Consider the following 17,642-nt stretch of genomic DNA (forward strand, 5'->3'; position numbering starts at 1 on the left):
ACCTAACCCGAGACCTGCATAACATTCCTAACCAGAGAACCACATGCTCGTCAAGTAAGATCAAAACCCCGTTCGAGCGGAAAAAAGGATCCCAAGAGAACTACTTCAATAAACATCAATTTACCATGGTCAACAAAGTCAACACACGACGGCAACGACATCGAGTCCACCCGAATAAACTCGACAACGGGAGAGGCATGAACACTACAGCGGAACAGCAACCGAACAGTATAGAAAATGTCATTAAACCAATAGAGACCCGGCTATCATCACCGAATTTTCAGAGAACATTAACAAACCCGTTGATTCCGGCAATCATAGGTCGCCGGTAGCCTCCAACGACCGCCTACAGCGTGGAAAGTAACAAGAGTTACCTTCTTGCCGCCGGTAGTCACTTGAAGCCACCAGACAATCGTCAAGCAACATACACAGCCACCTACCACCGTAAACCGCCACTAGTAACCGCCAAGGCTCGGCAGTGACTATGGCGGCTCCAGGACCACCAAGATCCACACACCCACCTCAGCAGCTGCTGAAGGCAGCTAAACTGTAGCGAGGCGGCTACACAGTCATTGGAAATTTCCGGAATCACCGGATTTCAACATACAAACACACCAATCGCCGCCTTGCTAACCAAAATCAACCAAAGCCTTAAATCTGAGCCGAAAACTTACCAAAAGAGAGGGTAGAATCCCACTTGGATTCGTCGCCTACCATCACCACCAGAAGTAGACAGCTTTGACGAAAGGAACGGACAACAGCAGCCAACATGCCGACCCCCATGTGATGACCTGGATTTTTCCGACTACTTGATTATACTATTTACATGATTTAATAATTTTGACTTGATAAGCAATGAATTTTAATAAGTCTTGAACCTCCGGAAAGAATTTTACATAAGCAGTTGACCACCCTTTTATTCTTACGATTCACGAACGTCATAACTTGTATTAATTATATATATGTATGTGTGTGTGTTTATATATATATATATATATATATACATAGATTTAAATTAAAAATATGATAATTAAATATTTCATTAAGAATATTAACAAAGTATTATATATATATTTTCATACTAATAATTTAAAGAGTTTTTGAACAATATATATGTTACTATTTAAACGACGTAATTAACTTATGTTAAAATGTATTTACATATAATGAATTACGAGTATAAATACATCCTTACAAGTATTAAATACACTTTATAATATACCAATACATATAAAGGATAGCTATACTCGTATTTTTGTTCAATTTCCTCAAGAATTCTACTCGAATTCATACGGTATTTTTACCCGTATTATACACAGCTTCAAGAAGTATTTACTATTGGTATTCCAATAGAAATCTGCAATTATTTGTGTAATGTGTCATTCATGACCTAATCAATTTAATATGTCATCCATGACTTAATACATTTTAACTTATCTTAGATATTTTCACTAAAAAACCAAATTTTCAAGCCTATAAATAAGCACCATTTCTAACTCATTTTTACACATTCATTTTCCAAATTTTACTTCCAATTTTCACACACACTTGCAAGAACTCTCTCAAGTTTTGTTCTACTACTTCTTTCTAGCAACTTTACATTCTAAACTTGAGGTAAAAACTCCACTTCAACTCTTGGTCAATTCATATGTTTATAGCTATCTATATAAGAGTTTATAAGCTAGAACATAGTTTAGTTAATTCTAAACTTGTTCGCAAACAAAGTTAATCCTTCTAACTTGACTTTTAAAAATAACTTAACACATGTTTTATATCTATATGATATACTAGCTTAATGAGTTAAAACTTGAAAACACGAAGAACACCGTAAAATCGGACATACGCCGTCGTAGTAAAACTGGGGGTTGTTTTGGGTTGGATAATTAAAAACTATCATAATCCTTGATTAAATTTGTTCTTCTGGGAAAATGATATTTCATATGAACATGATACTATATCCAAAAATCATTGTTAAACTCAAAATTGAAGTATGTTTTTCAAAATGGTCATCAAGATGTCGTTCTTTCGACGAAAATGACTACCTCTTTCAAATATGGATTATAACTTGTAACTCTGACTATAAACCACCACTTTTTCATATTAGTTTCACAAATTACAGTTCATTATGAAACTATAGCAATTTGATTCACTCAAAACGGATTTATAACGAAGAAATTATGGGCAAAACAATATTGGTTAGAAATGGATAATTTGATTACGGGATTAATTCATTAAAATCTATACTAACCATATCCTAGCTAAATTTTCTTGTATTATACATGTATTCTAACATGTCATGGTTACACAATACATCGGATAAATCAAAAGACACCACATACACAATACGTGTAACTACAATAGCGGTATTGTGGGTCATGATTGAGTCTTATACAACACGTGTATACTATGTACTACTAACTGTGGAGTACTAACTGTGGACTACTAATTGTGGACTACTAACTGTGGACTACTAACTGTGGACTACTAATTGTGGACTACTAAAGTTGGACTGCTAACTTGACAACTTAAACTTAAACAATCACACGTGATTGAAAATATAAACTTAAACAATCACAAGTGAGTGAAAATATAAACTTAAACAATCACACATGATTGAAAATATAAACTTAAACAATCACACGTGATTGAAAATATAAACTTAAACAATCACATGTGATTGAAGATATGATATGAATAATAGTTGTATTACATTTTGATATACATATATATTTGTTACAGGTTCGTGAATCCAAGAATGACGGCTATATTTTTAATAAGTTGAAAACTTATTACTAATATACTTTTACTACCGTGAGTATATAGTCCCATTTTTAAACTCTAAAAATATTTTGGGATGAGAATACATGCATTTTATGTTTTACGCCATGGACACAAGTACTTAAAATATATTCTACGTTGAGTTGTACCACCTTGCATATCTTCCCTAATAGCTTGGTAACTAATATTTACATGTTATAAGAACATGTAAGCACGAATCCTATTGATAGATCTATCGGGTTTGACAACCCCAACCGGGCTAGTCGCTCTAGTATCGTAAACGGTTGCATAGTACTTCGTTTTTACTACACTTGGTACAGTGTAGGGAGATTTCATAATAAAGGGAATATGCTACATTTATGGTTAAGTATGGTTACCGAAGCGCTCAACAACTTATAGAATATCTTTATTGAAATGTTTGTAACTATGAAATCTTGTGGTCTATATTTATATCGATGCTAGCTTTAAACCTTTATATCTCACCAACCTTTGTGTTGACTGTTTAAGCATGTTTATTCTCTGGTCCTTAAGAAAGTCTTCTGCTGTTGCATTATCTGAGCAAGCTGTGCATGGAGTCTCATGCTTTTGTTTAAATGAAGTGTTGCATTCAATAAAACATTTGTCATGTATTATATTCGACTGTTATGTCACGTGTGTAGTATTTGGAAACCGATGAATTATGGGGATTATTTCTTAAATAATCGCCCACTTTTTTAAAACATGCATTATGTATAATAATAATGTGCTTTTTATGAAACGAATGCGATATTTTCTAAAACGTATCATATAGAGGTCAAATACCTCGCTATGGGATCAATGAATAACGTACCACGTTTATAGTAATATGGACGAGTCGTTTCAGTTGGCATCAGAGCAGAGGTCTTAGCGAACCATAAATTGCATTAGTGTGTCTGACCGGTATTTGTTAGGATGCATTAGTGAGTCTGGACTTTGACCGAACTTATTTTTAAAAACCATTACTTATCATTTTTGGTCGGAAATTAAATATTTTAACATGTAAATATTATGTGGTATATTACTAATGTGGTAGTTAATGTGTGATAGATGTCTACTTCTAGCACCAATATCATTATCACATTCAGCGACTCCGAAGTTGAATCTCCAGCAAAAGTACCAATCATCTACTTATCTGATAACGACGATGACCCGAAGGAAGGTGTATCAATCATCTATATAACTGATGATGATGATGACCCGGAGTCGGATGCATTTTTGGAAGACTCGCAATTCCCAGAGGAACCAGAAGAGGAACCTGAGGAGAACGAAGTAAAAGAAATTACAGAGGCAAAATTTAATAAGGGAAAGAAACCTATAATCGTCAACCCAGAAATTCCAAAAGCAGAAACTAATAAAACAATTATTGTATCAAGTGCTCCCGATACTACCACACCTAGTCAACCATGTCTTACCAATACTACAAAAATGTCATCGACTGAACCCCAACCAAAACCTAGACTTACCGCTGAAATACGCACTCTGACAGTAGGGAAGCGAAAATTCTATGATTTCCCATATTTCTTTGAATTCCCAAGAAAGCCTCGTCGTTTCTAATATGTTTTTACAGCTATTCGACTTCACGCCTTATATAATAATATATCGTGTGCTATATTTCATCTTACATATGTTTTATTTAAAATAGTGGTATTGAATTATTGTAAAATATTGTACCAAAAGAATAAGCGTGAAGTATTAATGCATTAAGTTTTTCATGATAGAATATTATCATGATTGTAGTAGTTAATTTTTTACTAGCTATTAAGTATGAACTTTAACGGGTAGGTACTACTCGAGCTACAATTATAAAACGCTAATAAGAAGAAAATGCTTTTATAATAATTGGTTCATATTATTAATATGCCACGATGTACCATTAATTACTCACTACATCTATAATATTCTATGTGATTAATTATCTTATATGTTTATTAAAGAAACATGGCTCGATTAAATCGAATGATGGAACAAGAAATTGAAGAGCTTATCAACCAACACATAAACGACCGAATGCTTTGGGTCGAAGCAGCAAGGGCAGCAACAAACAACACAAACCCTCATGTTGGATGCTCATATAAAGCTTTTCAAGGTTGCAAACCTTCATCATTCAGCTGAACAGAGGGACCAGTCGGTTTAACCCGATGGTTCGAAAAGCTGGAGTCCGTATTTAAAATTAGTGGTTGTGCGGAAGGGGATAGGACGAAGTAAGCTTCATGCACATTACAGGATGGTGCACTTACATGGTGAAAAAACTATGTAAAAGCTGTAGGGGGTGATGAAGCATATGATACTCCTTGGGAGGAGTTGAAAAATATGCTAATCACTGAATACTGCCCAAGAAATGAGGTCAGGAAGATGGAAACCGAGCTACGAAATCTGAAAGTTTTTGGCACGGAACTTACTAACTACAATAGGCGATTCATGGAATTAGCCTTGTTATGTCCTGAATTGGTACCAACGGAAGAGCGAAAGATTGAATTGTACAAAGATGGTCTGCCAAAAAACATCAAGGCCAATGTTACAGCATTCAAACCCAAGACAATTCATGAAGCTATCACCATTGCAAACGAGCTAATGGATCAGATCATCCTGGATAAGAACGCATCAAATACCAATGCCAAGGTATCAGATAACAAAACAAAGTGGGATGGAAACCGTGATTGAGGTCACCAACAATAATCTATTAAGAAACAGGAAACCATGCAAGGTGCGGGTAGTGGTTCAAGCTCGGGTTACAAAGGACGAAATCCCTTATGTAACAGATGCCACAAACATCACACTGGTTTTTGCAATATGGTGTGCAGCAAATGTAATTGAAGGGGTCATCTTGCTGAAGATTGTTGGGTTCCCGTTACAAATACAAATGGCACCAAGACTCCTGCCACCAATGCAAATAGAACTGCCTTGGCTACTGTTACTTGTTACGGGTGTGGGAAATAGGGTCAAGAACAATAGACCTGCACGTGAAAGAGCGTTTAATATTAATACTAGAGAGGCGTGTGAAGACCCGAAGCTTGTTACGGGTACGTTTACCATTAATGACTTATCAGCATCTATTATATTTGATACTGGTGCCGATAGAAGTTACATGTGTAGAGACTTTTACGCTAAATTGAATTGTTCATCATTACCTTTAGATGCTAAGTACATGATTGAGTTAGCTAATGGTAAAGTAATTAAAGCCGATAAAATTTGCCGTGATTGTAAAATAAAGTTAGCCGGAGAAACATTTAAAATTGATTTAATACCCGTAGAATTAGGAAGTTTTAATGTAATAGTCGGCATGGACTGGATGTCTAAAATAGGAGCTGAGGTTGTGTGTGCCAAGAAGGCAATTCGCATTCCTCGTAAGAATAAAACGGCAGTAATGATATATGGATAGAAGGGTAACTCAAAGCTAAAACTCATTAGCTGCTTGAAAGTCCAAAAGTGCTTGAAGAAAGGATGCTATGCTCTCCTAGCACATGTTAATAAAGTCGAAATGAAGTAGAAAGAGAAAAGCATCAACAATGTTCCTGTGGTAAGAGAATTCCCCGAAGTGTTTCAAGAAGAATTACCGGGATTACCTCCGCATAGATCTGTAGAATTTCAAATAGATCTAGTACCGGGAGCTGCATCGGTGGCTCGTGCTCCATATAGACTCGCACCGTCAGAAATGAAAGAACTACAAAGCCAGTTGCAAGAATTGCTAGATCGTGGATTTATTCGACCGAGTACCTCACCGTGGGGAGCTCCAATTTTATTCGTCAAGAAGAAAGATGGATCCTTTCGAATGTGTATAGATTACCGTGAATTAAACAAGTTAACTATCAAGAATCAGTACCCATTACCGAGAATTGATGACCTGTTTGATCAGCTGCAAGGATCACGTGTTTACTCTAAAATCGATCTAAGATCAGGTTATCATCAGTTGCGTGTCAAAGAAGAAGATATTCCGAAAACTGCATTTCGGACACGCTACGGTCATTATGAATTTTTAGTCATGCTGTTCGGGCTGACAAACGCACCAGCTGTATTCATGGACCTCATGAATAGGGTATGCAGTTCATACTTAGATAAGTTTGTTATCGTCTTTATTGATGACATTCTTATTTATTCTAAGAATGAAGCAGAACATGAACAACATTTAAGGTTGGTGCTTGAACTGTTAAAGAAAGAAAAGTTATACGCAAAGTTTTCTAAGTGCGCCTTTTGGCTGAAGGAAGTACAGTTCCTTGGTCACATTGTCAGCAGTGAAGGAATTCAGGTTGATCCAGTCAAGATTGAAGCCATTGAAAAGTGGGAGACCCTAAAGACTCCAACGCAAATACGCCAATTTTTGGGTCTTGCTAGATATTACAGAAGGTTTATTCAAGATTTTTCCCGGATAGCCAAACCATTGACGTTTTTAACACACAAAGGGAAGAAGTACGAATGGACTTCTGAGCAGGAAGCCGCATTTCAATTATTGAAGAAGAAGTTGACTACATCGCCTATTCTATCGTTACCTGAAGGAAACGATGATTTTGGAATTTATTGTGATGCTTCGCGACAAGGTTTTGGTTGTGTCCTCATGCAATGAAAGAAGGTTATTGCATATGCATCCCGACAACTGAAGGTTCATGAACAAAATTAAACCACTCATGATCTAGAATTGGGAGCAGTGGTGTTTGCATTAAAGATTTGGAGACACTACTTGTACGGGATTAAATGTACTGTGTATACCGACCATAAAAGCCTTCAACATATCTTCAACTAAAAACAACTGAACATGAGGCAACGTAGGTGGGTCGAGCTGATAAATGACTATGATTGTGAAATTCGCTATCATCTCGGGAAAGCAAATGTAGTAGCAGATGCTTTAAACAGGAAGGAAAGAGAGCCAATTCGAGTACGAGCAATGAATATGAAGATTCGTACAAACCTCACTACACAAATAAAGGAGGCTCAATGAGGAGCTCTTACTGAAGAAAACTTTGGAAATGAGATGCTCAAGGGTTTAGACAAGCAACTTGAGATACGAGAAGATGGAACCCGATATTTTAATGGACGCATTTGGGTACCGAAGTTTAAAGGGTTAAGAAAATTAGTTTTGGATGAGGCACATAAGACGAGATACTCGATACATCCCGAAGCTGGAAAGATGTATCAAGATCTTAAGGCACACTTTTGGTGGCCAAATTTGAAAGCTGATATTGCAACGTACATCGAAGAATGATTGACTTGCTCCAAAGTCAAGGCGGAACATCAGAAACCGTCAGGTTTGCTTCAACAATCAGAAATCCCGGAATGAAAATGGGAATGTATTACTATGGATTTCATCACGAAGCTACCAAAGACTGCATGGGGTTATGACACCATTTAGGTAATTGTCGATCGTCTCACCAAATCTGCACATTTCCTACCTATGAAGGAAATGGATAAGATGGAGAAATTGGTACGATTATACATGAAGGAAGTTGTTTCAAGACATGGAGTACCTATCTCCATTATATCTGATCGCGACAGTCAGTTTACGTCAAGGTTTTGGCAATAACTACATGAAGCTCTAGGGACTCGTCTGGATATGAGCACTGCATATCATCCTCAGACCGATGGGTAAAGTGAAAGGACCATTCAAACTCTTGAAGACATGCTTAGAGCATGTGTGATCGATTTCGAAAATGGATGGGATAAATATCTACCATTAGCAGAATTCTCGTATAACAATAGTTACCATACGAGTATTAACGCTGCACCGTTTGAAGCACTTTACGGAAGGAAGTGTAGATCCCCTATCTGTTGGAATGAAGTAGGAGACCGACAACTAACTGGTCCCGAAATCATACAGGAGACTACTGAAAAGATTGTACAAATCAAGGAGAGATTGAAGACTGCCCAAAGTCGTCAAAAGAGCTATGCTAATGTTCGAAGGAAGCCGTTAGAATTTCAGGTTGATGACATGGTTATGTTAAAGGTTTCATCTTGGAAAGGTGTGATACGCTTTAGTAAGAGGGGTAAATTGAACCCAAGATACGTAGGACCATTCAAGATCATCGAACGTATTGGACTGGTGGCTTATCGAATTAAGCTACCACAACAACTTGCTGGAGTACACAATACCTTTCACATCTCGAACCTAAGGAAATTCCTTGCAAAAGAAGACCTCACTATTCCTCTTGAAGAAATCCAAATCGACGAGAAACTGCATTTTATAGAAGAGCCTGTCGAAATCATGGACCGTGAAGTCAAACAGCTCAAGCAAAGCAACATACCTATAGTTAAGGTTCATTAGAATGCTCGAAGAGGTCCCGAGTTCACTTGGGAAAGAGAGGACCAGATGAAACAGAAGTATCCACATCTATTTACAAACACCGCCCATTGAATAGGTACTACTTCAAATTTTGGGACGAAATTTCTTTAACGGGTAGGTTATGTGATGACCCGGATTTTTCCGACTACTTGATTATACTATTTACATGATTTAATAATTTTGACTTGATAAGCAATGAATTTTAATAAGTCTTGAACCTCCGGAAAGAATTTTACATAAGCAGTTGACCACCCTTTTATTCTTACGATTCACGAACGTCATAACTTGTATTAATTATATATATATATATGTGTGTGTGTGTGTGTGTGTGTATATATATATATATATATATATATATATATATATATATATATATATATATATATATATATAGATTTAACTTGAAAATATGAGAATTAAATATCTCATTAAGTATATTAACAAAGTATTATATATATATTTTCATACTACTAATTTAAAGAGTTTTTGAACAATATATATGTTAATATTTAAACGACGTAATTAACTTATGTTAAAATGTATTTATATATAATGAATTACGAGTATAAATACATCCTTACAAGTATTAAATACACTTTATAATATACCAATACATATAAAGGATAGCTATACTCGTATTTTCGTTCAATTTTCTCAAGAATTCTACTCGCATTCATACGGTATTTTTACGCGTATTATACATAGCTTCTAGAAGTATTTACTATTGGTATATATCAATAGAAATCTGCAATTATTTGTGTAATATGTCATCCATGACCTAATCAATTTAATATGTCATCCATGACTTAATACATTTTAACTTATCTTAGATATTTTCACTAAAAACCAAATTTTCAAGCCTATAAATAAGCACCATTTCTAACTCATTTTTACACATTCATTTTCCAAATTTTACTTCCAATTTTCACACACACTTGCAAGAACTCTCTCAAGTTTTGTTCTACTACTTTTTTCTAGCAACTTTACATTCTAAACTTGAGGTAAAAACTCTACTTCAACTCTTGTTCAATTCATATGTTTATAGCTATCTATATAAGAGTTTATAAACTAGAACATAGTTTAGTTAATTCTAAATTTGTTCGCAAACAAAGTTAATCCTTCTAACTTGACTTTTAAAAACAACTTAACACATGTTTTATATCTATATGATATACTAACTTAATGAGTTAAAACATGGAAACATGAAGAACAACGTAAAACCGGACATACGCCGTCGTAGTAAAACCGGGGGCTGTTTTGGGTTGGATAATTAAAAACTATCATAATCCTTGATTTAAAAGTTATTCTTATGGGAAAATGATATTTCATATGAACATGATACTATATCCAAAAATCATGGTTAAACTCAAAATTGAAGTATGTTTTTCAAAATGGTCATCAAGATGTCCTTCTTTCGACGTAAATGACTACCTCTTTCAAATATGGATTATAACTTGTAACTCCGACTATAAACCACCAATTTTTCAGTTTAGTTTCACAAATTACAGTTCGTTATGAAACCATAGCAATTTGATTCACTCAAAATGGATTTATAACAAAGAAATTATGGGCAAAACAATATTGGTTAGAAATGGATAATTTGATTATGGGATTAATTCATTAAAATCTATACTAACCATATCGTAGCTAATTTTTCTTGTATTATACATGTATTCTAACATGTCATGGTTACACAATACGTCGGATAAATCAAAAGACACCACATACACAATACGTGTAACTACAATAGCGGTATTGTGGGTCATGATTGAGTCTTATACAACACGTGTATCCTATGTACTACTAACTGTGGACTACTAACTGTGAACTACTAATTGTGGACTACTAACTGTGGACTACTAATTGTGGATTACTAACGTTGGACTGCTAACTTGATAACTTAAACTTAAACAATCACATGTGATTGAAAATATAAACTTAAACAATCACATGTGATTGAAAATATAAACTTAAACAATCACACGTGATTTAAAATATAAACTTAAACAATCACACGTGATTGAAAATATAAACTTAAACAATCACATGTGATTGAAGATATGATATGAATAATAGTTGTATTACATTTTGATATACATATATATTTGTTACAGGTTCGTGAATCCAAGGACGACGGCTATATTTTTAATAAGTTGAAAACTTATTATTAATATACTTTTACTACCGTGAGTATATAGTCCCATTTTTAAACTCAAAAAATATTTTGGGATGAGAATACATGCATTTATGTTTTACGCCATGGACACAAGTACTTAAAATATATTCTACGTTGAGTTGTACCACCTTGCATATCTTCCCTAATAGCTTGGTAACTAATTAGGTTTGACAACCCCAACCGGGCTAGTCGCTCTAGTATCGTAAACGGTTGCATAGTACTTCGTTTTTACTACACTTGGTACAGTGTAAGGAGATTTCATAATAAAGGGAATATGCTACATTTATGGTTAAGTATGGTTACCGAAGCGCTCAACAACTTATAGAATATCTTTATTGAAATGTTTGTAACTATGAAATCTTGTGGTCTATATTTATATCGATGCTAGCTTTAAACCTATATATCTCACCAACCTTTGTGTTGACTGTTTAAGCATGTTTATTCTCAGGTCCTTAAGAAAGTCTTCCACTGTTGCATTATCTGAGCAAGCTTTGCATGGAGTCTCATGCTTTTGTTTAAATGAAGTGTTGCATTCAATAAAACCTTTGTCATGTATTATATTCGACTGTTATATCACGTGTGTAGTATTTGGAAACCGATGAATTATGAGGATTATTTCTTAAATAATCGCCCACTTGTTTAAAACATGCATTATGTATAATAATAATGTTCTTTTTATGAAACGAATGCAATATTTTCTAAAACGTATCATATAGAGGTCAAATACCTCGCTATGAGACCAATGAATAACGTACCACGTTTATAGCAATATGGACGAGTCGTTTCACCCCAAAACCACAAACGAAACCCTAACCCATCCAACTGCAACCCTAATACCAAACGAAACCCAGATCCCGAGAGTAAATCTTAGAATCGTCGCCTGGACTTCGGAGGAAGAACGGAGAAGCCAACCGGTCAAACCCATCGCCGAAAGTGGAAGAACGGCAGCAAACGATCTTATTCACACAAAAAAACAAAAAAGTCGAACCACCGGCGAGATGCCGGTGGCCGGAAGCAACGGAGTCACCACTCTCTTACAAAACGGCAGATGAGAGAGAGGAGAAGGAAGAGAGAGGGTGCCGGAAAAGATGGAGGAATGAAGATCGGTTTTTTGAACGGTAGGTGGGAGATTTTTTGAAGAGAGAGAAGATGGAGGTTTTTGATGTTATACAGAGTGTATCTAATCTAATTGAGTATATTTTGTGATTTGTATGAACCCACTCTAGTGTCCAATGGTTCACCCCTTTGTACGTGTGCATTGGGATAAGGGTGGGTAGGTCTCAAGTTCGAGTCCCTCTCCTGAAAAATATCCGTGGAATTTATTTCCTGAAAGCCGGATTGCCCCGGGGAAGATTTTACAAACCCGTATTCAGGACCCATGTCCGACCGCGTGCCCCTCGGGATAGTTTAAGGTTCGGATTCCTGTAATGCGGTTCAGGTTTCCTGTCCGAAAGCGCGTGCATGCGTGAGAAATGAGAGTATTCGATATCAATAACTTGCCTTTAAAAAAAAATTAAAAATTGTGATTTGTATTACAAATACAGACGTACAATGTACAATGTCTTGATTTACAAAGATTTATGAAATAATGGGTTCCCAGGTCCACCCAATTGCCGCCAGATAACCCAAAGAACCAGAGACTTTATTTATAGTCGACAACCAAATCTTCCTACAACAGAAAGTACATTTTTGTACAATATCATTGCTACCATCTTCTTTAATTCTTTTTTTGATAGGGACGATTATTATTTTCTTTCTATTTTTTTCCAAAATAAATATAAAACTACAATTTTTTTAATTATCTTTTCAGTTCAAAGTCTCAGTCTCTAGCCCTTGATGAATGACGATGTCGGTGTTCCTTCAATACGTACAAAATTTATTTATAAGTGTAGTAAGATACGAAGATAAAATTGTTTATATTTCATTTTATTCTGTAAAACTGACCTAATTTCTTTGGTAATCGAATATGGTTGAAAAGAAAGAAACCCAACGTGTGCGGATCGCAGACCGTTGGGAATGTCTATATAGATTTTAATCAGAATTTTGCTAACGACAGCCTTTAAGATTGTCTATAACACGCCTAATACACTAGTACAATCAGGTACCGTCACCATAAAGTTAATAATCAACCAGGGCCGTCTCAACAATTTAAAGGCCTTAGACGAAAATAATAATGGGCCTACATATACGTTAAAATTTTTTACTACGCATAAAAATAAACTCCAAATTTATCTATTTATTTACTTACATATTATTTATTATTTAACTATTAAAAATAAGGTATTTAAACTTTAATTGACAATTTTTTATTTGATTTAATTAAATATATTGTAAAAAATATTTACATATTCAAAATTTTTAGACCCTTCAAAATTTTTAAGTCCTAGACGGTTTCCTATTTTGCCGATGCTTAAAGACACCTCTATAATCAACTTCTATGTACACATATTTTAAACTTGTTAATAACCCTTAAGACTATCGTTAGTAAAATCCTTTTAACTATGATAAATGAGATAATACCAACAATAAAATAAAGTAAAACAGTTCTTATTTTGTTAATTATAATTTATAAAAATTCTAAATTCTAAAATTTGGATAACAATAGACTATAATGGCATAATACTTCTAAAAATATATGGGCCGGAGACTGATGGGCCTGAAAGTGACGGGCTATAATTTATGAGCAGCTCATAGCCCGGTTAGACAACTAAAAAATAAAAGAAATTAAATGACGTGGCAATCAAATAAACTTAACGCCTAAAAGTAAACTAACGCGTATTTGTTCACAGAAAACTATCAGATCTTCACACTGAACGATTTCACAGCCTATTGATCTCAACACTAAAAAGGTTAGTTTAATCTTTTTAATATTAGGTTTACTTTTTTATTTGTTCGTGGATCCATGTATTTAGTTCGAATTGTTGTTAATTTAATATTTATATCTGGAGCTCGTACAAATTGTAACCTAGATCTAATTGTAGTCCCCTAATTCATTTTGTTTATTTGATTAATCGTGTGCCCTAGCTCTCAGTTTTGAATGAAAATTGTTAATTGTTAACTTATAATCTAACAGTGTATTTTGTTTTATGTATTCAGTTATAAAGATTCGATTGATTTTAATTTTTATGAAGTAATTAAAATTAGTAATTTGTATTAGATTGTGAGACGTGTTTGAATTTGTAACTTGAAAATTGAAGTGTGTAGATGAGCTTTGATAAAATGTTAAAAGAAGACAAATGTGTGTTAGAGTGAGCAGTTCTTGATTTGTTAATAAATGTGGATTTGAACATGTGAAGCCATGATTTTGGATCGTTGGTTGCACAAAATAATATCGAAATATATTTGGTCATAAACTTTGATTAACACGCTATGATTCTATTTCTATATAAGCATAAAAAAAAGAGGTTATATTCCAACACAAATGTCGTTTACGATGTGTCTTTCATTGGTTGCTTCATCCGTAACACTAGCACGTAATAAATCAATAGGTCATAACACCATGTAACAATATTACATTCAAACTCAAATTCAAAACTAAATATGACTATAAAATAATTAAATTATAGTTATAAATTTTAAATACTTTAGATAGTCCAAAAATAACTTTATCACTTTGTTTAGAATGTAAGACACCATTGATTATGAAAGTTATAACGAGCCTGATCAAATATGTCGTTTTTTTCTCTTGTAATTTATGATTATGTAACCCGTTATACGGCTCTAGTTATTGAGTCGACAGCAAGGGTCGATTTATTGGCGACTTGACTGACTCTTAGATCCTAAAGTAAATTTCAGGCAGGATTTAAAACCCATGGAAATTTGATTTTATTATTTTCATGACGTCTAAATTTTATTTTATTGTTAAAAAAAAAAAATTCCTACTTATTGGCCGGAGGTCCACTCGGAAGCAATCTCTCTATCCGTCGAATAGAGAGAGGGATGACTTTCTCTACTTTTGAGAGTGTTTTCACTCTGGGTGGAGAAATTACTTGTCTTTATTCTCGGATAGGGGAAGGATTGTCTACATCTCACCTCCCCCGTACACCACTCATGTGGTATTGGGTTTTGTTGTTGTTGTAACCCGTTGATTCAAGTTGTATACACATCATTTGGGCTAATCTATTGACTACCTTTAGTTATGAAATGAGTCACTAATTGATTTGATGAACTTTGAGGTGTTTTGTAGTGTACTGATGTAGTACTTTTCTTGTTAAGTTACTAAGACCACTCCGTCATTGCTAAAAAAACAATTCTTTTGACTGATCTCGCTGCTTTAGCACCAAAACACTATAACTAATCCATAAGAATCATAACTTAACCCAAACAAACAATGTACAAGAACTAAATTATAACGTGTAAACAATTCAAAGTCTCCCGGGTCCCACTTTTCCATGGTGTAGCCATGGAGTGTTGGTGCAGACAAGTACCATCTCCATGGCTCGGATTGGAGATGCTATGGAGAACATGATAGATGGCAGTGTAAATGGAATTGTATCTGATACCGAGATTAAATACAAGCCAATTAACGATATCATATTATGCATGGTGAAGTAATTGTGATTACGATATTGTTTTAACAAGTTTTTTTTTTTTTTTACTTGCATCTTATTTAGGAAGTTGAACCTAGTACTTTAACTTTCGGAAATCTATCAGAACTATAGAAGTTCTGTAACTTTATTCATACATCTGAATATTGATCTTTATATATCAATGTTTTTGCTTGATGCAAAGTCATATATCAATATTACTCGCATATGTATCTCATTTGGCACTTGAATTATAAATATTTAGACATTTCTAGGTTCAAGTGTTGGCATAGGAAATCATATTGTTCATTGATTGAAGACTGATAGGGAGTATCTAAGGTTCTTTATAGGCAGGGGAAATCTGGAAAATTTATGGCTCAACTCATTTCATCAGCTATTACTATTATTGCTCAAAATGTCGTTTTAACATAAATATTTCTCCGGATCAAACTAGAAACTTCTTCTCATCTTGTAAGCTATTATTAAATTATTATAATCATATTGTGACATGTTCATCGGTGGCCTTTGGATGTTTAGAATACAAGTTAGTGTAGATGATAGCCACATTATGCTGTGGCAATTCCAGTTTAATAGTGGAATCTTGGAAATTATGAATTGATTACTTACGACAACCGTTGACACTGATCATGGGTTGCTAACCTTTTATAGATTTTTTTTTTACAATTTTCTAAATTTTTTTTGTACAGAATGGCTTTGAATGGGGCAGCTCCGCCGAGAGGAAGTGCAGCAGCCGCTGCAGCTAACTTACGTAGGAGAAGGACGAGTGGAACTGGAGGGGCAACTGGTGGGACCGCTGGAAACATGCTCCAATTTTACACCGATGATGCACCTGGATTGAAGATCTCTCCAAATGTTGTTCTGGTGATGAGCATTGGCTTCATTGCTTTTGTTGCTGTACTTCATGTTGTGGGTAAGCTTTACTTGGTTCGTAAGGATTAAGACAAGTTTGTTGTGGTTGAAAGATGAACTCAATGACTAGTTTTGGTTTACTTAGTCTAGTTTTACTTTTTGTTTGTTAAGTTTAGCAGAGATATTGTATCCTTTTTGTTTAGAATCATTTCAAACAATATTCGATATTGCTTCATTAAAAAGGTGATAAACTTTTGACGCGAATGTACTAGGGTGTTATGCCACGTGGGTGAACAATTAACACATGTAGCTAAAATAAACAAGGCTAAAATCTAAAACCTTAACCTAAACCATTGTCGACAAATCAACGAACCAACACAAGAATGTTGAAGCCCTCTGAACTACCGAAAAGCAGTATACTGATCGGCAAAATCTTCACAAGCTGCCACGAAGAGGATCTCAACAGCAAAATACCGAACACACTGTCGTGGGCTGAAATAACATCAAACTGGGGACTTAATGATGCAACAAATCCTATCAAGAAATATGGATACACAACTTGTACAAAGCTTATAATACAACAAATCCTATCAACAAATATGGACTTAACAGTATGATTGATTTCCTTTCAAAGAACACAAGTATATTACAACCATAGTAGCATATTAGTGACTCGCATATGTGTGAATTAATATTATACAAGAAACGATTAAACATGCAATATAACATTACATCCACATATTATGGTACACGCTTAAAAGACATCTCCCTCTTTTTAAGCATAAAATGAATGTATTCAATCATGTGGTGGGATGAGATGCTCAATACGTGATGTTTTCTCATGTTCTATTTTGTTCATATGCAGCTCATTGAGATTGAGTTTACTTCGAGAAAACTTGTTACCGCATTTCAAATCGCAATGGCATATTGTATCTGACATGCATGATGGGTTTGTAAGCCCTAATTCTTTGCAAATAGATTTACAATTTTGAGGGTTGCATTTTTC

The 17,642-nt window shown here is 34.6% G+C and overlaps 1 protein-coding gene across 1 annotated transcript; it reads left to right on the plus strand.

Moving 5' to 3' along the window:
* Positions 1 to 13,983: 13,983 nt before the first annotated feature.
* Positions 13,984 to 16,908, plus strand: LOC139863006 (protein transport protein Sec61 subunit beta-like). The gene is made up of 2 exons (XM_071851658.1): positions 13,984 to 14,089; positions 16,474 to 16,908. Exon 2 carries the CDS (start codon positions 16,475 to 16,477, stop codon positions 16,724 to 16,726), a length of 252 nt encoding a protein of 83 aa, XP_071707759.1. The 5' UTR covers positions 13,984 to 14,089; position 16,474; the 3' UTR covers positions 16,727 to 16,908.
* The last annotated feature ends 734 nt before the right edge of the window (positions 16,909 to 17,642 follow it).

This window comes from Rutidosis leptorrhynchoides, chromosome 8 (genome assembly GCF_046630445.1).
Source record: "Rutidosis leptorrhynchoides isolate AG116_Rl617_1_P2 chromosome 8, CSIRO_AGI_Rlap_v1, whole genome shotgun sequence".
Classification (NCBI taxonomy): Eukaryota; Viridiplantae; Streptophyta; class Magnoliopsida; order Asterales; family Asteraceae; genus Rutidosis; species Rutidosis leptorrhynchoides.